Source organism: Choloepus didactylus, chromosome 4, assembly GCF_015220235.1.
Source record: "Choloepus didactylus isolate mChoDid1 chromosome 4, mChoDid1.pri, whole genome shotgun sequence".
In the NCBI taxonomy this organism is placed as follows: Eukaryota; Metazoa; Chordata; class Mammalia; order Pilosa; family Megalonychidae; genus Choloepus; species Choloepus didactylus.
The window spans coordinates 94,745,574-94,770,517 of NC_051310.1; the positions used below are offsets into that span (position 1 = coordinate 94,745,574).

The 24,944-nt window shown below is 51.4% G+C and overlaps 1 protein-coding gene across 2 annotated transcripts in view; it reads right to left on the minus strand.

The window, feature by feature from the left end:
* Window positions 1-1,861: 1,861 nt before the first annotated feature.
* Window positions 1,862-24,944, minus strand: part of AP3B2 (adaptor related protein complex 3 subunit beta 2) — a 45,979-nt gene continuing 22,896 nt past the window's right edge. For both annotated transcript variants that reach the window (XM_037833164.1, XM_037833163.1), the window contains exons 5-26: window positions 19,912-20,072; window positions 19,606-19,672; window positions 19,320-19,502; window positions 18,913-19,196; window positions 18,621-18,675; window positions 18,275-18,346; window positions 17,008-17,070; window positions 16,566-16,698; window positions 16,189-16,298; window positions 15,401-15,577; window positions 10,009-10,195; window positions 8,621-8,739; window positions 7,976-8,084; window positions 7,550-7,673; window positions 6,940-7,123; window positions 6,755-6,815; window positions 6,320-6,426; window positions 5,920-6,148; window positions 5,434-5,518; window positions 5,109-5,206; window positions 2,396-2,534; window positions 1,862-2,290 (exon numbers count right to left, since the gene is read on the minus strand). In XM_037833164.1, coding sequence (XP_037689092.1) covers window positions 2,140-2,290; window positions 2,396-2,534; window positions 5,109-5,206; window positions 5,434-5,518; window positions 5,920-6,148; window positions 6,320-6,426; window positions 6,755-6,815; window positions 6,940-7,123; window positions 7,550-7,673; window positions 7,976-8,084; window positions 8,621-8,739; window positions 10,009-10,195; window positions 15,401-15,577; window positions 16,189-16,298; window positions 16,566-16,698; window positions 17,008-17,070; window positions 18,275-18,346; window positions 18,621-18,675; window positions 18,913-19,196; window positions 19,320-19,502; window positions 19,606-19,672; window positions 19,912-20,072 — 2,898 coding nt within the window. In that variant the 3' untranslated portion in view covers window positions 1,862-2,139. The remainder of the gene's footprint in view (window positions 2,291-2,395; window positions 2,535-5,108; window positions 5,207-5,433; window positions 5,519-5,919; window positions 6,149-6,319; window positions 6,427-6,754; window positions 6,816-6,939; window positions 7,124-7,549; window positions 7,674-7,975; window positions 8,085-8,620; window positions 8,740-10,008; window positions 10,196-15,400; window positions 15,578-16,188; window positions 16,299-16,565; window positions 16,699-17,007; window positions 17,071-18,274; window positions 18,347-18,620; window positions 18,676-18,912; window positions 19,197-19,319; window positions 19,503-19,605; window positions 19,673-19,911; window positions 20,073-24,944) is intronic.

Sequence of the window (24,944 nt, forward strand, 5' to 3'; positions counted from 1 at the left end):
GGGGCCAGGGCTGGGACCAGCGCTGGGGCAGCCACTTCCTCCCCTTCTCTCTGAGGGACTGTCCCCACAGGTCCCATGGAACAGGCCCCTCTCCCTTCCCCTCCTGGTTCAGAGTTTGCTACACCTGCCTGTCCCTTCCTCCTCTTGCAGTCATAAACAGCCCACACCCACCGTCCCTCCTTCTCCCAACCAGCTGTGGAGTTGCACAGTCTCCCCACTCACACTCCACTCTTCTGCTTCCTGCCTCTCCCCTGAGAAAAGGACAAGAACCTTTTCTCGTGAAAGGTTGTTATTGCCAACTGCACAGCCTGGGACACATTCCAGAGAAACCAACACAGGCTGTGACCCAGGTCCCAGCTCTCTGCATTCTCACTTAGAGGTGGAGGTCCCAGGACTCTTTTTGAAAGGTTCTGGGAATCTGGGCTGTGAGGGGACATGCCTTATGCACTTTTAGTTCCCATAGAACCCACTCTGGGGCCTTCATTGCAGAGTCAAGGCTGACATGGAATTCTCTGATGGCCCTTGCTCAAATTTCTTGGGAAATAGCCCCCACCCTCTTTCTCAGTGCTGTGGGCTGATTCAGACTCAAAAGTGAGCACGAGCCCACCATTCAAGTGGTCCCTGAGTGGGCGGATCAACTCCATTTCAGAGCTTGCAGGGACAAAAATAGTGATTCTAGGGGCCCCTGGGAACCCCATGTTTCTCAAGGAAACAGTGGCCCCAGCTGCTGACTGGTGCCACATTGTCTAGCAAGTCCCCGTAGCCAGAGGCAGGGGAGTCCCCTGGCACTGCCTTCGTTCTCCCTCCCTGAGAGGAGGAGGGCCACACTCAGCCCTGGAACGCTTGATCAGGGACAAAGGGGCAGGACTCGGGGGAGTCATGGCCCCAGGCTAGTCTCATTCACAGAGGAGCAGAAGCACCCACAGCTCAAACTGTCATGGGAGTGTGTTCCTTGTATCCCAGTCAATTAAGATGTTTTGTGGGAAAAGCATTCCCAGGTCAAAACCAAGTTTGGGAAACACTGCAAGCTCTACCCCTTTGGGAGGAACGGAGCACAATGCATACTAGCATAAAAGCTCTGAGAAGGCCTGTGGGAAATAAGCTTATTTTACTTTAAGTCCGTGATTCCTGAACTATTGATCACATGCTTTTTTTTCTGCAGAACACATGCCAATGGAAGACATTTTGGAAGCTCACCAGGAAAATGGGGGCAGGGCCTGGCCCTCAGGGCAACCACAAGGCTTGTCCAAGGTATGGTGGCTCCATGTCCTTGCTATTTAAGCATGTCCATGGGGCAGCAGCAGCAGCTGCTGGGACCCAGGTGGAAATGCAGCATCTCAGGCCCCACCCCAGACCTGTGGATCAGAATCTGTGCACTGATAAAATCCCCAGGGGATTTGATGCACGGTAGTTTGAAAAGCACTGTTCTATATCTTCTGTTCCTCCTCCTCTAAGCCTGGCCAGTTGTGTCAACTCCCTGGCCAGGTGGGAGCTCCAGGTGCCTGATCCAGAGGTAGCTGAAATATTTTGAACCCTGCACCTATGTTTGGGGAATTCCTCACATTATGAGTCCTTCCTTCCTCAGGGCCCACAAAGGAAACCAAGGGGAACTGCCAACCATTGAACAGGCCTCACTTCTGCAGAGGCTCATAAAAAGGAATAAGCTGGCCTCCCTGTCCCTGCTGAGACATCTCTTCCACAGATGTCTGCAGACCTGGAGGTGGTCAGAGTCACCCCTGAGAGTTGGTCACAGCCTCCCCTAGAAAGTCAGTACCATGCATTCACAAGGATCAACCACAGTCATTCTTGGCAGATCTGTTCCCAACCCCTTAGACAGAACCCAGAGGAATGGAAAGGTGAGTTAGTATCTGGGGAGAAGACATTTTATTGAGACTTTACTACATAAATAGCTACAGAAAGCTGGGAGGGCTGAGGGGAGCTGTCTCCCTGAGACCAAGCCATTAAGGAACCCATGGGGAGAGGAATAGGGTGGCGCCTCATAAGGACGAGAGAGAGAGGACCCCCTGGATGCTATCTGGTATGAGAAAGCTGACAGGAGAAAGAGAAAGAAGCTGATGTTCTACATGTCATGGGGAAGGAACAGGTGGGGACCAAAAAGGCAGTCACAGTGTCTGGGCGTCACAGGGTCAGGGCCTGTACCACATCCTTCACCAGCATGGTGCCAATCACCATCTTCTCACTGTTGACTGTCAGCTGTGCAGCTCCAGCTGGCCGGGCATCCAGGGTCAGCAGGACCAGGCTTCCACTGGTCAGTGTCTTCCCAGCAAACCTGAGGTGGGGGTAGAGGAAGGGGCTCAGCCCTGGGGTATGCGGCCCTCCTTCAATCTAGGCTCTCCAAGGGCCCATCTCTTCCACTTCACTGGTAGCCTAGTACCTGTACTCATCAGATGTCCCGCAAGGGACACGACCCAGGTTGGCGGTGGCAGTCACTTTCTGTACCACAATGTGGTCACTTCGACAGGTGTCCGGCAGTGTGAGCTTCTCTGTGATCTCATTCATGCCTGTCAGTTTTCCTGGGGGTAGAGGTCATAGCGGAGCCAGAGGTCATGGTGGGGCCAGAGGCCAGCACCTGGGTCTGCTCACTGAACTCTCTCTTCAAGTTCTCCTCACACCAGGTTCCCTCATGTGCATTTCTGAATTTCCCTCATCAGTCTTGGGGAGGGGATATTCCCTCTCGGACCTGGCCTCTCTCAGGAAGCCTTGATCAACCTCCCTACTCCACCCCACACCACCCCACCCCGGCCTCTATCCATGTTAGCAGCCAAAGTCTGATTTGGGGCTTCTCCACTGTCCAACATCTTTGGAGTGACCATAGACCCTGTGGCCAGTCAGTTCTTAGAGGTTTCCCACACTCTTTGGTCTTTCCTGGATAGCCCTCCAACCCACATTCAACCCCTGCCAGCTCCTGAAGTCCTCACAAGGAGATCACTTGTGGCTTGGATGCCTGGTCAAGGCCCGGTCCTCAGCCAGACAGGCTGGACTCCAAATGTCCCAGGCAGTCCTCACAGCAGACTCCTAACTGCACCTCTGAAACAGCAGCTCCGGACCTGGCCAGGGCTCCTGAAACCCCCAGCCCTCATGCACCCCTGGAACTCCTTGCTCTCCAGGGTTGGCCTCTCTTTTGCCACTCCCTAGGTCTGGGCCACTTGTAGGGGTTCTTTGGTCTGCCCTCTGCCCACCAACAGCCTTCTCTGTTCTTTCCTCCCTCTGCTGCTTCCCCCATTCTCCTTTTGAGAACTGACACCCTTCTCCTGTATCTTCCATTCCCTCCATTCCTGGCTAGTGACATTTTCTTGCCCTTGTATCTTTAATTTCTTCAACTTTTAAATTTAATGTTGATGTCTCCCCTTTTCTAAAAAATCCTCTCCAGAAGCAAGATCCCTCATCATGCCAATGCCCTGTCTCTCTCCCCATTCCTGGCCCAAGTCCTCCAAAGAGGACTCCGTTTCCTCAAGCCCTGCAGCTGGCCTCTAACCCCTTTAGCAGTGACCTGCCCTCCCTAATGTCGACAGTGGCCCTCTGTGCTCCGGACCTGAGGGTCTTTGTTCGTCCCAGGCTGCAGATCACCCCAAGGCACCCTCCTGCCTGGTCCCCTCTCCTAGTGCCCCTCCCACCTCTCATCCTGCCCCTTCTCTTATCCCTCCCCTCCTTTTCCTCCTGAAGAATGCAGGTCTTCCTTAAAGTTCTGTCTTGGCCTTCTTGTCTTCCCACCCATCTCTCTGCGAGGATGATCTCACTCACACTCACAGATTCAATTATCACCTCTATGCTCATGACTCCAGCCTGGAAGTGTTGCCCGGGCACAGACTCACACCGCCAATTACAAAGCAGACACCTCCTGAATTTCCCAAACGCATTTCAAAATCTGCTTCTCCAAAACAGCTATGAGCTTCCCTCCTCCCTTGCCCAACCCCTTCTTTCTTCTTTCTTTTATTTACAGCCCAGCAGGCCAAAAGCAGCCTTTGTCACCTGTATGGTGCACGATGCTTGCCAATTGTTAAAGGGGTGGAAAAAATCAAAAGAAGAAAAGTATTTCATGACATGAAAATTATATGAAACCCAAATTTCAGTGCCCATAAATAAAGTTTTATTGGAACACAGCCATGCTCATTCATTTACTTATTGTCTGTGGCTGCTTTTGTGCTACAGTGACAGAACTGAATAGTTGTGTCAGAAACCATATGGCCAGCAAAGCCTAAAACATTTACTTTATGGCCCATTACAGAAAAAGTTTTCCATCTCCTGGTCTAGCAAAGAGCACCACCAACAGACAAAAATTCTAGGGTTAGCTTATATACCTCCCTCTCTTCTTTTTTAGAGCAAGTGCCTATGACTTTGCACCACCCTCCCAGCCCTCGGCCTTCACTCCCTTTGTCGTGGCTCTAACCCAGCTCCCTGCCAGCTCTCCTCAGACCTATTGCAATAGCCTTATAACCAGTCCAGAACTTAGTCCAAGGTCACACACCAAGTCAGAGGCAGATTCAGAACTTAAAGCCAGGCCTCACGAGGTCCAATGTTTCTCCCATCTATGCTGGGTGGCCTTTCCCTGCAGCAGGCTTTCCCTGTTCCAGTCCTACTGTGAGTATTGCTGAAATTTTTGTAATGCAGAAGTCTGAAATCAGGACTTTCAATGACTCCTACACTGCCAGGAGAATGCAGTCTACTGTCACTGTTCCTCTGTGGCCCTCTCTCATGACAGGGTTGGACCTGAGGACTTCTAAGACCCGAAATTCTAGGACTGAAGCCCTTTAACGTGGCATTCAAGGCTTCCAGAAACCAAACCAAACCTATTATTTTTAGCTTTGTCTCACCATTCCCATGCTAGGGACTCCTCCTGTGCCTCACCGAAACTGCTCCCCACCTCTCTCCCGGTAAACTCTAATGTATGGTTACTACCACACCTTTGCTAGTGTTGTCTGCCCCAGCTGTAATGCCAGCCTAACCTTTTTGCCTGGTTGAGCCCCAACTCTTTCCAAAGTCTCACTGAAGTGCCCCACCCTCTGTGAATCCACCACTGAAGAAGTAGCATACCCCCAGCATGACTGTACGGTGGCACCTGAGGAACACCACCCCCAGGGAACACTCACCCTGTTCCTTCTTGAACTCATTCTCACTCATGAACACGGGTGTCATCAGCTCCCCAACAGGCGGCTGAATAGAGACGTAGAACTGTCGGGTTTGGGTGCTGCGAAGGGTGGGAGGAGACAGAGGGACAGGGGGTGAGGCCAGCAGCTCTCTCCTGCATTGTCTAGAGGCAGCGGGAATGTGAGACAAGACCTGGGGGTTTGGGGTGGCTTCCATGCCCACTAGATCATGATGCATCCCTGCCTACCCCCACCTCCAGCTCTGGTTCATTCCGACCCCCCTCTCCCCAGCCCACCCTCCCACCCCCACCAAGAGCTGGACACATACCAGAGCTGGAAGTTGGCTGCCTGGGTTGAGTCACAGAAATTAATGCCCATTACAGCAGTGGAAGATTCTCCAGGCGCCAGGGACTCTGTAGCATTGTGAGGCAGGGAAAGCAGGGGAGAGGGGAGACAGCAGCACCTGACAGATCTGGAACCGAGTCTAGCCCCATTCTCCTCACCTCTCTGCAGAATCTTGGCTTCCTGGGCCCCTGGAGACTGTTACTGGTTTCCTCTGACATCTAAACACCCTTGCTCCACTCCCACCCTCACCCCATTGGAGTTAGTCCCAATATAACCAGGGCCCATATCATCTGCCTGTTACCCTCTGATCTGATGTGGAATCTCTTGATACCCAGTCTACCTTATCCATCAGGCCACGAATGATGTTAGATGCCATCTCTGTTCCCCTACAGCCTGGCCCTCTGGCAACCACAGAAAGACTGACTGTCCATGGGCCTCCCTCTCCACCCTGCCCAAAGCCCTTCCGCACCGACTTCAGGGAACTCCTGGATGCTGATGCCAGCAGGCAGTTTGGGGGTACCCACACGCAGACCCTTGATGGGGGTATCAGAGCTGTTGGAGAAGTGGATGTGCACAGATACCATGTGGGGGTCCCCAGGGAAGGGCTGGCGGCTGAAGGTGTAGTCCACAGCCAGCCCCTCACCAGCTACTCGGTGCAGCAGCTCATGCCTCCCAACACCCGACACTGGACTCAACAGCTAGAGGGAAGGAGGAGGGGAAGAGTGGGAATGAGCAAGGCGGAGAGGGCCTGTCCCTACCTTGTCCCCACCTATAGCCATCCTCTGTCACACACCCTCCTACAAATTCCCACCACAGGGTGCAACACAGAGATGTGCCTCTGCCCCAGCCCAGTCCCTTCCTCCACTCACCGAGGGCACCAGGGAGGAGTCTGTGAGTGTCAGGCCTTCCAGGTCAGCAGCCAGGCTGGTGGACACAACCGCTGGGGGAGACACAGGCTGAACACTGGGAGGGGTGACTGCAGGAGGAGATGAGGAAGACTATGATGAGGGAGAGGCAAAGAGGAGTTGGCTTGAGTTGAGCAGGGAGCCCACAGAACAGGGAAATGGTGAGTCAGCACCATGGACAGCGAGGCAAGAGGCAGCCTGGGCACTCTCAGTGGATGGATGGACACCCACCCTGTGCCCCAACCTCAGACCAGATGAGGTCGTCCTGCTGCCTTCTTAGGCCTGAAGAGGTGTCTGTCTGTTCCTGCCCCCCACTCCCCAAGACCCAAGGAACCTAATCCAAAGACCCCACGGGCCCTCTGAAGTCATACTCTCCTGTCCCTTCTACCACAGACTCACAGTCCTCTAGATCAAGCAGGGAGATCTCCTTGGCTGCAGGAGCACTTTTGCTGCTTGGAGGCTGAAAGAGGAAAATAAGATAGGGATGTGGGGAAGGGTAGCACCCTGGTCTGTTCTGGATGGTGGGGAGATGCCTAGTCCCAGCCCAAAGGGTGGGAAGGACCTTCCCTGCCAAAGGCTCTCACTGTTTTTCTCCTCCAGGAGGTGGGTTCCACCTGCTCTTCCTCAGACTCCGAAGTCATCTCAGACTCTGATGAGCTACTGCTGGAATTGCTGTCCTCCTCTGAGGATAAGCCTGCTCCTTGGCCTTCTGGCACCTTTTTCCTCTTCTTCATCTTCTTTCTCTCACCTTCCTCTTCACTCTGCTCACTGGAAGGGAGGGGACAAGCAAGACTCAGGCTCAGCCTGGACACCCTCCCTCACTCTAGCCCACTTGCCTCATAGAAGAATAAATAAAGCCCTGAAAAGTGGAGGTAGTGGGGGGCTGGGCCAGCAAAGCCTGCACCCAGGCCCCTATGCCTGAGTGCCAGTCTTAAACCAGGCTGTGCCCACTCACTCCCCAGGCCTGGGTGCTCCTCCACCCTATTGTCCATGAGGTGGCAGGCCTGGCCTCGATGCCTCCTGCGCCAGCCCTAGCAGCCACCACATGAGCTCACCAGCAGGTCTGCAGGACCTCTACTGGCTCACGACAATGCTCAAGAGCTCTTGGGAGACTGAGCAAGGCTTCGTGTTAGATCTTATTTTCCAGGGGAGACTCCTGAGCCTTACCGGCCATCAGGCTGGCTCCCCTCTCACCTCTCGCTGCTCCTCTCCTTCTCCTCCTCCTCCTCCTGGTCTTCATTATTGGATTCACTGCTGGATTCTCCAGAGCTGCTCTCACTGCTGCTCTTACTGTCTGATTCACTCTCGGACTCGGGGTCTGAGGAAAAATTGGGTCAGGCCCCCCTCGCTCCTCTGCATGTCTCCTCGTAGTTCGAGCACACTCCCTGGGTTCTCAGCTTCAGACTTGGCACTGAAGCCTCAAGCCCTCTGACCTGCCCCTGGCCCCCAGATGTCAACAGGTTCTGACCAGGACACAGATGGACCTATACGGATAGAAACCTGCACAGGCACACACACACCTGGGGTGTGCACACACATATATACATACGCACACACCATGGTTACACAGACACACAGGCACACAGCCCAAAGAACCCCCAGCCTTGCCCATCTCCTCACCACTGTCTGCAGACTCTGTGGGCCCTGACTCTCCTTCAGAGTCAGAGTAGAAGGGTTTCTCTTTCTCCTTCCTCTTTTCCCGACTGGAGCACTTGGTCCACTCAGGCACCTGTAGATGGGGGGTGGGGTAGTTGGCGGCGGGAAGGAAAGAACAGGGCCTCCTTCCTCTTCACCCTACCTCTCCTGGGGCCCTGCCTGGTCCTGCCCCCAAAAGGGAATAATGGAGAGGAGAAAAGACACTGTCCATGGAGGGGGAAGGGATGTTGCTTGCAGAGGGGGCACTGCAAAACCAAGGAGCAAATATGGCAAAAGGAAGGGAAGGGGTGCAGCACACGGGGGAAGGGCAGGGTTTCTGCACTCGGGGTGGGGGTGGGGTGACGGCAGGGGTGTGGAACATGGGGGAAGGGCAGGGGAGCAGCACACAGAGCAGGGAAGGCACGCAGCACACAGAGGGGGAGGGACCTCAGTGTATTCGCCCAACAGGCCCACGTGGGTCTCAATAAGAGAGAGGTCTTCTTCCTGTGTGTGGGGACGGTTTGAGCAGGGCTGTGGGGTAAGAGCAGGATGGGGCGAGCACTGCCAGGGCTCCTTGCTGCCCTCCCCCAAAAAAACACACACAGAGTCCAGCCCTCCACCCCTGCTGACCTCCACATTGCGCACAGATGGGTCTGGAGCTTCCTCTGGCCAGTCTGGGAGCTCCTGGTAGCCTGTGGCCTTGGCATTGAGGAGGTGGGACAAGGAGCCCAGCTGGAAGTGGTCCCGATCTGGGGACAAGGTTAGAGGTCAGGTCAGCCTAGCAGTGAGGAAATAGCCTGGGAGCCTGGGAGTTGTTTCCCGTTCTGGTGGAGACACCCTAGCTGGGTAGAGAAAGGGATGGATACATCTCCTAATGGCACTTCCACCCTCACTGCACCTTTAGGCCCTCCCAATGGAAGGAAAGGTTGTGTGCCTGACCAGAGTAGGGGCTGAGGTGCAGAGGCAGGTGAGAGTAGGGAAAAGGGCAGGAGCTGCTGCCGGCTGTCTGCTCAGGGCCTCCCCCAGGGCAGTGGCTGCTGTGTGCCCCCAAACAGCCAGGCTTGGTGGAGACAGGAGGTGGCCTGGAGAGGGAGATGAGGATGGCAGCCATGACGAAGAGGCTGGCCAGGCCAGGTCAAGTGGAGGAGGCATGTCTGGGCAGGCTCTGCACTTGGTGGGGAGAGATAAGCATCAGAATGGGAGTGGGAAGGAGTCAGGGTCAGAGGTCAGGAACTTGGTAGACGGACAACCCAGAGACCTGTGAGTGGTGACAGTACCAGGAAGAAAGGAACTGCTCACCTTCTTCCTGGGAGATTTTCAAACCTGTTCCTGCCTCTCAAAACCTCTCTATTTCTGAGGTCGAGAAAGAGAAAAAGCAGAACAAAGGACACCCTAGAGAATTGAGCTTGGTGAAGGAGGTGACTCTCCTGTGAAGGTTCCTGGGGTCAGTTGGAGGACAGTCCCCTCCTGGCCTCCGCTTCAGGGCTCAGAGCCCTCGCCCTTGTCATGGGAGGTGGGGTCTTTAGGACCACGCCTGGGAATGGATGCAGGGCTAAAGGCCGGGGCTGGGGACCTCCGGTGCTGGAACTGCCTTCTCAGGACCTACACAAATGCATGCTGCAGCTCTGTTTTTGTTTTTTTTTTCACACGTTGTTTTACATCTTGCCTTCCCAGGTCCTTGGTATTTAAAATCTTGACCTACATTCCCAGGCCTGGTGCCTGCTCCAGGAGGACTTGGAAGGGGATGCTGAAAGAAGAGGAGCCGGGAGACAGCAGTGCTGGCCAGGAGGGCAGAGGCTCAGGTGAGTCGTGGGTAGGTAAGACTGAGCCCTGGGCACTGCAGAACAGGCAAAGGGGATGGGCCAGAGGGGCAGGACTGGTATCTCCCCAGAAGTCCTGCCCTCGGAAGCCTGGTGCCTGGCTAAGGCTGGGGCCTCAGGAGGAAGGTCTGGGGCTGGACATCTGGCCAGCTCCCCCTCCCCCAAGTTGTGAGGTCACAACTTGACTTCAGCTCCCACCTTTGAAAGATGACTCCAAAACTGGGGCTGGTTTGGGTGCCAGGAAGAGCTTCTTGGCATGGCGACTGAGGGCCCCACCCTGCTCTGAAGGGACGATGAGCTGCCGGGTAAAGCGGGCTCGGTCACGGATATCGTAGTTCTGGTCGTACTTGGCCAGACTCAGCACATACTGGGTGAGCAGCTTGGTCTGAAAGGACAAGAAGAGGCGAGTCAGCAGCAGTCCCAAGCAGTGCTTCTCCCTGGTCCCTTACGAACAGCTGCCTCCACCCAGCCTTCCCTCCTCCACTCCCCAGCCACTGCACCAGACTCACGGCATTTTCTCTCATCTCTCTGGCCCAGATTCCTTTGACAACTGCCTTGAGCCAGCAAAATAGGTTGCCCCTTTGGATCCCTGCCTCGGCCGGACTCTGTTCTTCCTCAGGCTTGTGGTCCCCACTGTCCCATGCCCTGCTTCCACCCCACCCAGCCCAGGCTGGGCCAGCAACTTCACCCTGGGTTGCCAGGTGAGTGGAGGCCTGGAACATTCTGCTAGGTCTCACACCTTCCAGGCCCTGTCACCCTGGGGGCAACCAGAAGACAAAATGAAAAAGAAAGAATAAACAAGGATCCTCTCAGCAAGGGTTGCCCTCACAACTCACTGACCAGGGCTCTCAGAGGCCATGACCCTCCCCAGAAGGTTCTAATGAGGTCAGAGCAAACCACAGCTTCCCATGGATTTGCTGAGGTCAGAGGGGGTTCATAGTCCTCACTCATGGTGGCCACATCTCAGGACCTAAAACCTCCATTTCTGCCCTGAGCTGGCCAAGTCTAACCTGCTAGCCCTTAACAAAACGACAGTGGTAGCAGCCGCCACTTACTGAGTGCCTTCTAGCGCTGAGCACTGTGCTAGGTGCTTCACACCATCTCATTTAACCCCCATACCCTTCTGAGAGGTCACGATCACTGACCCCATTTTACAGAGAGGAAGCAGAGTCATTAGGTGACTTGCTCCAGGTTGAGCCAATCGTTGCTGCACCCAAGCCCGGACTCTCCCCAGACCTGTACCCTCATCGCCTGCCTGCTGACAGAGTGGGCTGCTCAGACCCGGGGGAGAAGAGCTGCATTCAGTCTCCACATCTCCATCTCTTCTGAACAAGGCTGTCAAGGCCACCAAGTGTACACTCCTCTTGACACCAGAGTGCCTGCTGGCAGCAGGGGGCACAGGAGGGTCCCCGGAACCACCTCTGGTCTTCCTCAGGCTTACGGTTACATGCTGTTCATGGAAGTGACTGGCCCAGGTAAGCCAGCAGGGGCATCAGACAGCTGACCATTTAGGGCAGTTCCCCAGATGCTGGTCCACTGTCAGAGTGGCTGCTGTGGCAGAATGGTCCCACACCACTCTGGAGAGCCACCGTGATTCCACCCCTACCTACAGTGTGGCCCACGGGACTTTGGTGGCCTCATGTTCAGCTCAGTCCCTTCCAGGATAGCAACAGCCACAACACTGTTCTAGTCAAAGAGAAGTCAAGAGTACTCCCAACCCTGTAACTCCCTCAGATGCCATCGCAATGGACTTCACCACAGACCTGCCCCTCCGCTAGGCAGACACCATCTGACTGGCCAAGGCTGATGGATGCCCTTATCAGTGGTCCATTATCAAGATGCTGACCCCCTTTCTGGACAGTGTCGTCCTCCACAGACTGCTCAGTCAACTGATTACAGGCTACTCAACCTCCCCAGGACTGGCCTGGTTCTAGAAAGAATTGTCCAGGATTTGGATCCATCTGTCCACAGCCTTAACTGCATGTCAACAACCAACATAAGGTGCTGGTACACCAACACTGCAGGACTTGCCTACAACAATTCATTACCCTTCTCCATCCCCAAAGGGCCCATTGCCCAGGGATTATGGCATCCATTCTGCACCACTAAGGACCCCTGCCTCACCTAGCCAGGACAAGCAGGAATTAGAGGCTGCTCCAGAAGGCTCGAGTGAACCAAGAACAGAACAGAACAAGACTCCGACCGACCAATGGCCTCCAGCTGCCAGTGGAGAATTTTAAGTGGGAAATGCTGACTCACTTTCAATAAAACTATACCACTGTATCTCCTACCTTGCTACCACCTGTTAATAAATGGTACTGGGATAACAATTAAAAAATTAAAATACACCCTTTTCTCAAACACTACACAAATATGAATTCTAGATAGATGTGGCAGACAGACTCTGCCTCCTGGTGCAGTCACCACCCTTGAATGTGTAGGAGTTGGCTTGCTTCTAACCAACGGACTATGACAAAGGTGAAGCTACTCCCACTATTATGTTATATGATATTAGACTGTCTTTGGAAAAATAAGCACCCATGTTGGGAGGTCCACGTGGTATGGAGCTGAGGGCAGCTTTGGAAGCTGAGGGTGGCACTCAGCTCACAGCTAGCAAGGAGCCAGGGCCCCCATCCTACCACACAAGGAACTGAATACTGCCAACAACTGTGTAAGCTTGGAAGTGGATCCTTCCCCAATAGAGCCTCCAGAAGAAAATGCAGCTTGGCCAACACTTTGTGCAGCCCTGCATAAGACTCAACTAAGTAATACCTGGATGCCTGACCCACAGAAACTGTGAGCTAATGTGTGTTGTTTTAAGCTACTAAGTTTGAAATAATTAATTTCCCAGCAGTAGAAAACTAATATAATGGATTAAAAATATGAAAAAAGAGAACAAAAAATCTGGAGGAAATGGTGGGTGAAAAATTCAACTGATCTATGGATGGGAAAAACTTTCTAAATATAAAAAGCATTGGAAGGAAACAGAAACAAAAAAATTAATATATTTGACAATGATGAATGTACAACTTCTGGATGACTATATATAGACACAAACCAAAAAAAAAAAAAAAACCTGGAAAGAAGATGTGTCTTTTCTAAGTGGCAGACCTACAGATAATTTAAACTTTCTAATTAGTATTTTTCTGGATTTCTATGGTGAGCATGCATTACTTTTATAACATGAAAAAAATTATTAAGTTTTTTTTTTTTTTTTATTCTGTAGAATTTCAGGATCTTCCATCCACTGGAGAGGAAGCCAGGCAGGATGGTTCTAACTGTTCCCTGTACCACTGGCAAACTCTCCTCCTATACATCTCACCTGGCATATAAAAAGCAAACTCACCCACCAAAAGCATTCCAGGCAATTCTAGGTGCCATGCCCCAGGAAGTTGTAATAACCACCTTCACTACCACCACTGCCCCCTACAAGCCATCTGTCACTGCATTTACTGAGCTTTTGTGACTTCCTGTCCGATTATTTGCTGAGAAATAGCAGAGCAGGGGCCTCATCTTGGTCATCTCTTTGGCTTCAGCCTGGGCCAGGACCCAGTGTACATTTGGGGTCAGTAAGTGAGGAGATTGGCCAGGAGAATGTCACCTCTGGTACTAGTATGGGGATAGCATCACTGTTTTGCAAGGACATCCATGCACACAACCAAACTGCCCCCTTCCAGCATGCCAAGAATTCCTCTTTCTTCACCACTCCCAGAACAGACTGGGAGGGAAAAAGAGTGAAAGGGAGGGTGGGAAGGAGGAGAAGAACTCTCTTTTGAATCAAAGAACCATTCCAAGGGGCCTGTGCCTGGAGGAGTCCACCTCCAGGTGAAAGGCAGCCTGGAGGTCATTGTTCATTTGCATGAACAGCCCATTACAGGCCCCAATGAGACTGGCACCCCGTGAGCCATGCCCATGAGAGGGAAGAGAGACGTCCAGTCATGGACACCCACAGGTCCCTATACTAACCCTGACTTCAAGTCTTATTGCTCTGTATTTAAGACGTTTATTTTTGTGTTGTTTCCCCCACATGGCTATGAGCATTTGGAAGCCAGTAAACATGGCTCACTCACTGTCATAGCCCCAGGACCTAGCTCAGTGCCAGCAAATAGAGGCACTCAGGAAATGTACACTGAATACATGAATGAACAATGCACATGTAGCTGGCAGTGGCAACTTGGGGAAATACCAGGTAGGCATACCCAGGCTCATGAAAACATGCCACCCTCACCATCCTGGGGCTGAGGACCCTGGTCCAGTTCTGAGCCTGTCAGACTCCCCCGACTTGTGAGGTGCCCCATCCATGCTGCTTCACCTTTTCAAATGTTTCTCTCACCTGGTCCCTCCTCCCATCTGAAAGGAAGCATGTAAATACTTACTCAATGATTGAAAACTTCTCCATGGTGTCTCTCTAACTTCTCCCTCCCCAATCTGCTTCCCCACATTACCTGATACCTGCTGATCCAGCCCCCAATGGCACAGGCCTCCTGACACTCTCTTCCCAAGAATCCCAGGGTATGGTGGCCCTGCCTACCAGTGTGAGCCCCTGGGGTCTACTCTAGCCACCATGGTTCAAAGGAGTCACTGAAGAAGCACGAATGCCACTATCCCAAGACTCCCAGTGGATGGCAAAGGAGGCAGGCACACCACAACCTCCAGGGTGCAGCCCTGCTGCAGACCCCAGCCATCTGCCCAGATGCATTACTTCAGGGGTTGGCAAGCATTTTCTCTGAAGGGCCAGAGAGTAAACATTTTAGGCTTTGTGCAACTATTCAGCTCCGTCATAGCTCTAAAGCAGCCATAGGTGACATGTAAATGAATGAGCATGACTGTGTTCCAATAACTGTTTTTTACACAAACAGGCAGCAGACCAAATTTGGCTCATGGGCTGTTGCTTCCCACCCCCGGCCTTGCTTAACTGAGGGTGGGGACTGTCATGGTGCTTGGTGTCCTCAACACCTTGAAAACCTCTGCATATCACACTTTACTCCTGGGAGAAGCTCCTGGGCCATCTCAGGGAATCCTGGACACCCAAGAGGCTTTTAACACCCTGATATTCCAGTTTAGTTGAGCCTCATCCTTGGCTACGTGCCTTTTATAACCTTTTATGTTGGGAATGACAATGGTTACCAGCGCCACCCAAGCAGAGACTCGGCCCCTTATCCCTGCCAGGGGTTGGCCAAGTATCACCAAGCTTGGTAAGGAAGCATGCCCCTCACCTCCTGGGGTGCCTGTTCTTCATAAGTGCCTTTCACTGTTGGCCCTTCCCCTCAGCCCCACTCAACTGTAGCTCTCCACAGCCCAGTGTTCCACAGGGGACAGGCAGAGACACTTCCACCGGCAGACTGGAGGTCACAGCCCCACAGGAGCACCTCTTCAACAGTGCCACCAGCCCTACCAGGCCCTTGGGTCCCCAGAATAACTGAGGACACTGGAATAGTATTGGTTACCCAGGCAGATCACTCACCTGTCTCTGATTCTCCTTTACAAAGAGGTGTGGAGTCCAGGCCCACCTGGTGAGATTCCATAGAACACTACCAAGGCAGAGTTTCTGGGGACCAGAGTGTTTGTGGGGAAATCTCTTGATTTTTACCTGCTTAGAGTTGGTCAGGTAGAGCTTGGCCGCCAGGTTGATGACCTGCAGCTTAACAATATCCTCCTCTGCTGTGAAGGACTTGGCCATTTTTCTCAGGACGTCGGGTGCAATCCTGGGCACGTGCTCACAGTACTCACCAATGAGCCACAGGATGCTGGCTCGGGCCATGGGCACCTGGTGTGGGGGGGATGAGAGGAGTGAGGCCTGGGACAAATGTGGGAGTGTAGACTGCCATGGAAATGGCCCTGTGCTTGTATTATGGGGTTCCCTGGAAATGGGAGTGGGGAGCTGGTGTGAGAGAGAATGAAAGGCGGGCATCTCCTGGGCAGCTTCTCCCCTCTTCCCCAGGGTTTCATTAGTCTGGGCAGAGCCTTCAAGCCCCAAAGTTGGCCACAGTTTAAAAGACTGATTTTCTGATTCATTATAGCCTCAATGCTTTACTGCCATGGTATTCTTTCTGAACCTTCAGGAATGCCTTGTCTACGTATTTTAACTCAGCAGTGCCACAGAACAGCACAGGATTTGTTTATTGGTTGCCCTTGGCCAGAGATTTAGAGAAAAAGCAAGAGTGGTGGTTAAGGCTGTGGAGCTCAGCAGGGATCCTCGAAGGGAAGGTGGCTCTTAGGCACAAGGTCAGGGTTAAACAGTCCAGTCTTTCCCCTCATTCCAGACCAATGTGGAGGGCTCGGTGGTGGTGATAAGGCCAGAGAATTTCAGCAGAAGCGCTTAAGGGATGAGCAGGAGGATGTTGGGGTGGAGAGGGAAAAACAGACTCACTCCCTCACCTGGATGTTGTCTGTGAGCTTTGCCAAATGTTTGATGATCTCCCCATGCTGTGCCGGCTGCATCTGCAGCAGCTTCTTAATGACGACCACTGACTCTGCGACCACAAGCTCTGCACAGTGGGAATGAACGTGTGGGCCCCGGGGCAGGCAGATGGCCACACACAGGTGAGAGATACAACTTTGGTGCCCCTAATCCTTGACTCTCCTCCTCAAACCCCTCCTTGCCCCCCAGAGGTGTAGGAACACCTGACACAGATCAAGACAGACTGAAAAAACAAGCATTGTGAGTGACAGACATGTGGATACCCGCTGGCCCTCAGAGTCAGACATGCAGGTGACACCCACTGATCATCAAGGCAGGTCACTCATACACTGACCATCACGGTTGGACAGCAGCTGCACCAGGCCGTTGAGGCAGGTGTCACGGACTCGGCCTATGTTAGTTGCACAGCGTCCAATGGCCTGGATCGTGGCTGCCACAAAATCTTTGTCCATGCTGCGAATGTAGGTCTGAGGGACACCCCGACAGAGCATGATCCCAAGGCAGGCTGTGACCCCTCAGTTAATGACTCATCATGCAAGATACTAAATCCTGGGAGAGGCAGAGAACATGCCTCCCAACCCCCACCCCCACCCTCGCCCCCAAAGTGATCCCCAGCCCAAACCCAGCAAAAGGCATCAGAAGGGGGAACTAACAGTATCTCTAGCTTTGGGCTCTTAAGAGCAGGTTTGACCCATGAGGGCAATTCTCAGTGAGCACAAGGATCTGAAGTGCACCATTCCTGGGCCCCTGTGCTTGGGAGCTGCCCTGGCCCCTACCTGGAATTCACGTAGAACAGTAGGGATGTTGGTCTCATTGGCCAGGTTGGTCAGCACTTCCAGCTGCAGGAAGGGGTGGAAAAGGCAGGAAACAAGTAGGGTATCCAGTGTTTTCATAACCCTTTATCACAAAGAACACTTCACAGACCAGAAAATAATCCTTGGGACAACCCTGTATTATTCTTGGACTGATGAAAGACATAGCTGACAGGTCATTAAGACTCTTCAAAAATGCAGGAGGACTAGTTTGCCTCTCCAATGGATTCTTTGACAGAGCACATTTGCAGTATGATCATGTCATCTCCTCACCCCCACTGAAAACATAATGCTTCTATTACTTTTACGATAAAGACCAAAGTCCTTACCACAATCTGTAAGTCCCTGAACAATTTGACTGGTGCCCACCTCTCTCCAGCCTCATCTTCTACCACTTTCCCCCTTGTTCTCTATGCCCCAGTCACACAGGCCTTTTGTCAGACCCCTTCCTGCTTCAAGGCCTTTGCATATGCTGTTCCCTCCTGTGTGGAGCAGTTCTTCCCACTCCTGTCCTTGCATTTACTTAGATAATTCATTCTCATGTTTCAGGCTTCAGCTCAAGTTTTCCTCAGGTCCCCCTATTTTATGCCCTTATAGCTCTCTAAACTTTTCTTTCATAACACATTTCACCAATGGAATTTTACATTAACTGGTTAATGTTTCCCCCTACCCCTAACTAGATGGTAAGCTCCACGAGGGCAGGGTCCCTGATTATTTTGCTCTCTCTTCTACCCCTAGATCTAGCAACGCAACTGAACTGAACATAATAAATGCTGTTGAATGAAGATCACTCAGGAATGAGAAGGAATGGAAAGGAGGTTCGCACTCCTGTCACTTTTTCTGTGGGTGTATGTTTGCCCTAAAGCAAGAGAGGTAGGGATGTGGGGCAGTAACACTGTGGGTGGGAGGCAAAAAAGTGCCACGGGAAAGGCATGACCTCTGCAGTCAGCAGAGCTATGTGACCTCGGGCAGTTACCTCACCTCTCTGAGACATTTTTATAAATGGAGATAATGTATATTTCATGGGGTTATTATGAAAATCAAATAACTTCTTGTGTAAAAAGTGTCCCCCAACTCTCATTTGCCTGGTTCCTGGAGCAAACACCTCTGGCTGGGGCAGCCATGGGCTCAGTCCCAGAAATAGGTGGGCATCAAGGGTAAATTACTTGAGTGGGTATCTGTGGGTGGGGAAGGGTCCAAGGAACCACATGCACTTCTGCCCCTCACTCACCTTCAGGATCTTGATCTGGGTGGGGTCGGTGGACCTGATGTAGAAGCTTTTCAGGTAGGGCTCAAACATACCCTGGCACAAGAGAGGCAGACTCAGGGATCTCCACCGCAGCTCCAGGTCTGCTTCTCTTCCAGAGCCACCCCCTCCTCTCCTGACCCAGGGCCCAGGAGCCTTCCCGCCTTATCACTGCCCTCCACCTCCGCCTGCGTTCCCCTTTCCTCCTGCTCTGCCCAGGTCCCGGGGAAGCCCGGGCATCCCCCCACCTCGCCTTCCCCCGGGCCCCGCCCCCAGTGCCCGCAGGAGGCGTCCCTCCGACGGAGAGGGCGGGCCTTGGTCGCATGCTCACCCGGCGCTTGATGGACATGGTGGCCACGTTCTGGAGCACCACATACTGCACCTCACTGCGGAGAGGACGGGTCAGAGGTCCCTAGGCCCCTCGATTGGGGCAAAGGGCAGCGGGCGGGGCAGGGGAGGCGGGGCCAAGAAGGGAGATGGGGAGCATCAGGAGGAGGCCAGAGAGGGCGCGGTGCGGGAGCGGGTGGGCTAGGTTGGGTGTGCTGGAGAGTCAGGGGGCAGGGTCCGGGCCGGGGTCACGAAGGAGCGGGGTCGGACCCGCGCGGGGAGAGAAGGGCGCGCACCTGTGGCTGCGCAGCAGGCGCACGAGCGCCTTGGCGATGACGCCCACCTCCGCCTTGGGCGCCAGGTGGAAGTAGAGCTGCGCCACGGCCATGACGACCGCCGCGCTGCGGCTCTGCAGCAGCGGCTTGGTGTTGCGCAGCAGCAGCCGGTGGTCGGGGTCCATGACGTAAGGCTTTCGGGTAGGCAGCGCCGCGGCGGCCGCCTCCCCTGTCCCCGGGGCCTTGGTCTCGTCCTCCTCCGAGCCGTAGAAGGCTTTCTCGGGGTTCTCGTCTAGCAGAGATTCCTGGATCGGGGGGGTAGGGTGGGGGCGGGAGACACGGGCCTGTGGGCGCCTCCTCGGGGCGAGCCCCCTACCTGCACTACCGCGGCGAGGGCTGGGGCCCCGCGGGGGCCTGCGTCCACTCACGTTCTGGGTGGGGCTCAGGAACTGCGTGCGGGCGTAGCGGGTGAGCATGCTGATGATGACCACCTGGCCCCACTCCTCCACGTCGATGAGCAGGTTACAGAGTTTCCGGTAGTTCTTGTGAATCAGGTCGATACGCTCCGGGCACACCTCCTCAAAGGCCATCACCACGCTGCCCGCCACCAGCTGGGGGGCAGGTCAAGCCAAGGAAGTGTGAACGGGAAGGGCAGATGGGCCGCTGGCCCGCATCTTCCTCCACCTTCCAAGCCCGTGGCTTCTAGCTACGCACCGTGGTCTTGTCGGCCAGAAGCTTCTCAATGACCTCTATCAGCTGGTCTTTCTGGTCAGAGTCCAAACTGAGGGAGAAATTGTTGAGGTGGATTCATACACACACCACCTCCAGCCTTTCCAGTACCTGCCCGAGCCATGCACACCTCCAGCACCCCAATCCCTGGCTATTCATAAAGAGGAGTGAGTCCCTGCATCCACTGCTCTCCATCCCTCTCAGCTCCCCACGTGGTATCTCAGAGAGACCAGGGGTGGGCTCGCATGGGAACCAGTCTCTTCAGGAGTGAAAGGCAGGGTTGGGACATACCTGTAGAGTTTTGGGATCGCGTGGGCAGCTGTTTTCCTCACATAGGGTGACATGTCGGAGGCGGCTTCCTTGATGGCCAGCATCATGATGGGCACTATGATGGGCACTCGGATGCTAGAGAGGACTCGGAGGGCACTGGCGCGAATCAGCTGGTTGGGATCCTAAGAGCAAAGTTGGAGGTAGAGCCATGAGAGGACACCAGGGACCCTGCGGGGAACGGTCACTGTCTTTAGCAGCTCCAGCTCTTGCTACCCTGCCCTCAGACCCAAGCCTGGATGATGCGCCAGTGCTCAGGCACCTGCAGGCCCTGCATAGGGGCACTGACTCCTGGTCCTGGCTGCAGAAATCTGACACCTGAACAGGTGTGAAGGCAGGCAGCTTCACTTTAAGAAAAAGTGAAAATTTTCCAGTACATCTGATGTTCCTGAATGAGCCAACCTGAATTAGGAGTGAAGGGAAGGGGTGCTCTGTCTTTATGCCTGAGGTGATCGCCAGCAAATGGAAGCTTGTCTTCCTGAGCTCTTTCTTATATTCCTCTCTCCCAGGAGCCTCTCACAAGCTGCTTTTCTTCCACAGTGTTTAAAACAGAATAGGTGTATAGGGCCCTCTTTACTCCTGTTACATCCTATACACACCACATAAGAGCATTAACACACTTTATTGTAATTACGGGCTTAGGGACCACCTTCCCATTATTAGAAGCAGCAGCAACAACAACAGCTATAAATCACTGTTCATCTTGGAGAATTATGGACAACGGCAGAGGTGCTGGAACACTAAAGGAGAATAGATGTTACCCTGATTTTCTAAAATGGAGAAAAATAAGATTCACAAAATTATGAGTGAAATTGATGGTAAACCCTGGCAAAATTCTAGAATTGATTTTTAGACAGATGGTTTAGCAGCACTTATTAAAAGAGCAGGAGTCTGTATTCTCTTAGTTACAAATCATATCAAGTCAACAACTAACACCTGTTTTCCTTTTTTAAAAATATTTTATTTGGAAATGATTATAGATTCACAGGAAATTGCAAAAATATGTTTTCCTTTTTGATAGGGTATCTGGCTGGTAGGTATTGGTACTATGTATCTTGATTTCAAGCAGGACTTTTGGAATCTATCATAGTATTTCCTGCATTGCCATTTTTGATGTGAGTCTTGTTTCACCTAATATGTAAGCATCTTAAGAGCAAAATTCGTGTTTATTTTATCTCTGTATTGCCTACAACCCTTTGCACATGAAAGGTGTTTATTATTATTATTATTGTGTTTTTGTGTGTGTGATTGAATAAGATCCTTCCTGACAAGATGAGAAAATGCTGGCTATACAGTTAGGTGAATCCAAATGTTGGTAAAATGTTGTACTTGCAGAAGGCTTATCAAGAGATCAGTGTCAACCCAGAAACATGGTATTCCACAGGACTCACAGTCTGTTGCCTTGGTCTGAATAGCTTAACATCTTGAAGGAATACACAAAATCAGGAGAGACAAAATTGAGAGCCCTGTGCAAAATCAATAAAATAAAACACAATAGGGTTTCATAGAGGGTTCAGAGGATTAACAGCACAAGGAAAGGATGCTAGGAGGCCTAGATGTTCTACCTGCCAACCAGAGGTTGGTCTAAATTGAGCCAACCACATAGGTGGGCTGCTAAGAAAGCAAATACGATCTCAGCCTGGGTTGATAAAAGGAAGGAAGAGGCTTGGATGGAAATAGACAGTAACAACACCACAAAAAGAAATCCAGTTGCAGAGAAATACATATAGAGTATGATACCATTTATGAAACCATGTAATATATTATTTAGGAATATGTGAGTAAGTAGTAAAGGAAAAAAGACATGCATATGGATGATTAATAGAAAAGATACATGGGGGCTTCAGGTATTTGATAAATGTTTCATTTCTTATGTTGAGTATATGAACATCTATATTATTATTGGTACCTTTCTGTAAGTCTGGAATAATTTTTTTTAAATTACAGCAATGTACGTTTCAATGCAAGGTAATGATTTAAAAAAAGTTTTAATTGTCCTATGATGGAACAAGTTGCGTTATGAAGGAGTGAGGTCCCCATCACTGGAAATGACTCATCAGAGATTTTCTAGAGCAGAGGTTGACACTATGGCACTCAGGCCAAATTTATCTACTGCCTTTCTATAAATAAAAATTTTTATTGGAACACAGCCATGCCCATCCATTTATGGCCGCTTTTGCATAAGAGCAAAGTTGAGTAGTTGCATAGTTGAGACCATTCCTTGCAATGCTTAAGATATTTACTTATCTGGCCCTTTACAGAAAAAGTTTGCTGACCACTGTTCTAGAGTGATCACTGCAATGAGTTGAACTAACCTGTGGTTTTCTAAAAGGGGGAAAGTGGTAGACTGTAGAAACTTTAATAAGCATAAAATCTATCTCTGCAAAAATACCAAATAGTTTTTATAAAAAGGTTTAATCTTGATTCAAAAAAACCAGTTGCTTGCCAGTCTGAGAGGGATCCTATGGTTTGGGCTTTTAAAAATCAAACTGAAACTAAGATGGCGGCTAGGTGAGACAGGGCAAAAAAACACCTCTGTGAAAAACACTAGATAAAAACCAGAAAGTGACCCAGAATACCGGTTACAGCGATGTGCCAGCTGGACAGGGTCTGCTAGTTCCACAGGGGCCGTATACTTGGTGAAACTGAGAGTCTGCATTCTGAAACGAGTGAGTAAGCTGGCTAGAAGACCTGCAGCCGCGCGGCGGTCTGGGGAAGCCAGGGTTTGGCGTTTGGAGACCAACTGGCTCTTTAAAAAAAAAAAAAAAAGGGAAAAACCCAGGAGCAGCTGCAGTTGCGATAGTGGGAACCATGCAGTAAAACACAGCAGAGGGGGCTGGGCCGGCCTCTCGGTGTCTGGCCTGGAAGATAGCCCATGCAGATACCCTTGGGGCCGGGGGAGCGGAGGTGAGAGCCGGAAGCAGAAAGAAACCCCGCGGCTAACAGCTGGCTCCCCGGAGGGCTGGATAAACTGCCCGGGGCCGTGCCCACAGCCCAGAGCCCCACCAGTTGTCCCGGAGCTGGGAAGGAGGAACTGTGTGAGGAGGTGGGTGTAGAGATGCCCTGTCCGGCCATCTTTGCCTCAGGCTGAAAGCACCTTGGCATGGCCCTGCGGTCCGGGGCTTCCCTTGAGGGACGGCGCACACTGGTGACGTAGCACGGCATTCCCTCAGCACAGGTCCTGGAGGATCGTGGCTGCGTGGGGGGACCTGCTCAGAGAACTCAGGAACACTACGCCAAGTCCGGTGGTTTGTGGGACAGCAAGAGAGAGGGTCTGGGGCTGAAATGAAGTGAAGGCTTAGACTCTTGCGGCAGCCTTGAACATCCAGGAACCTGGGGGATTTGAATATTAAAGCTGTCCTTCCTCCCTGGCCACCCGTACACACGCCCCACACTCAGGGCGGACATCTCCAGCAACACACCAAAACTGAGTTCTCCAACTGAGACCCACAAGAATCATTTCCCCACACACTGTGGGGACAAGGTGGAGAACTGACTTGAGGGGTATAGGTGACTCACAGATGCCATCTGCTGGTTAGCTAGAGAAAGTGTACACCACCAAACTGTGTTTCTGAAAAATTAGATAGGTATTTTTTTTTTTTTTTACAACTTGAAAGAACCCTATCAAGCAAAGCAAATGCCAAGAGGCCAAAAACAGCAGAAAATCTTAATTCATATGATAAAACCAGACGATTTGGAGAATCCAACTCCAAACACACAAATCAAGATATCAGAAGAGACTTAGTACCTCGCACAATTAATCAAAGAACTACAATTGAGGAACGAAACATGGCAAAGGATTTAAAGGACATCAAGAAGACCATGGCCCAGGATATAAGCGACATGAAGAAGACCCTAGAAGAGCATAAAGAAGACAGTGCAAGAGTAAATAAAAAAATAGAAGATCTTATGGAAATAAAAGAAACTGTTGGCCAAATTAAAAAGACTCTGGATATTCACAATACAAGACTAGAGGAAGCTGAACAACATCTCAGTGTCCTAGAAGTCCACAGAACAGAAAATGAAAGAACAAAAGAAAGAATGGAGAAAAAAATCGAAAAAATCGAAATGGATCTCAGGGATACAATAGATAAAATAAAATGTCCAAACTTAAGACTCATTGGTGTCCCAGAAGGGGAAGAGAAGGGTAAAGGTCTAGAAAGAGTATTCAAAGAAATTGGTAGGGAAAACTTCCCCAACCTTCTACACAATATAAATACACAAAGCATAAATGCCCAGCGAACTCCAAATAGAATAAATCCAAATAAACCCACTCTGAGACATATTCTGATCAGACTCTCAAATACTGAAAAGAAGGAGCAAGTTCTGAAAGCTGCAAGAGAAAAGCAATTCACCACATACAAAGGAAACAACAGAAGACTAAGTTGTGACTACTCAGCAGCCACCATGGAGGCGAGAAGGCAGTGGCATGACATATTTAAAATTCTGAGAGAGAAAAATTTCCAACCAAGAATATTTTATCCAGCAAAACTCTCCTTCAATTTGAGGGAGAGCTTAAATTTTTCACAGACAAACAAATGCTGAGAGTCTGCCAATAAAAGACCCGCCCTATTCAGATACTAAAGGGAGCCCTACCAACAGAGAAACAAAGGAGAAAGAGATATAGAGAATTTTAACAGACATATATAGTACCTTACATCCCAAATCACCAGGACACTCATTTTTCTCTAGTGACCATGGATCTTTCTCCAGAAGGGACCATAAGCTGGGACATAAAACAAGCCTCAAGAAATTAAAAAAAAAAAAAAATTTGAATATACTCAAAGCACATACTGTAACTCCACTATTTACTTCCTACATGATATAAAATACACAAACTCTAATGACAAAAAAAAAAATCAACTGTTTACCTTATCATTGGAATACTAAGAAGGTTCTAATGATGTTCTACCATGTCTGAAATGAAATCCTCTGACACCATCAAAAAGCCAAATTGCCTTATCATGTGGAGTCATTCAATGAAGGCAGGCCTTAGG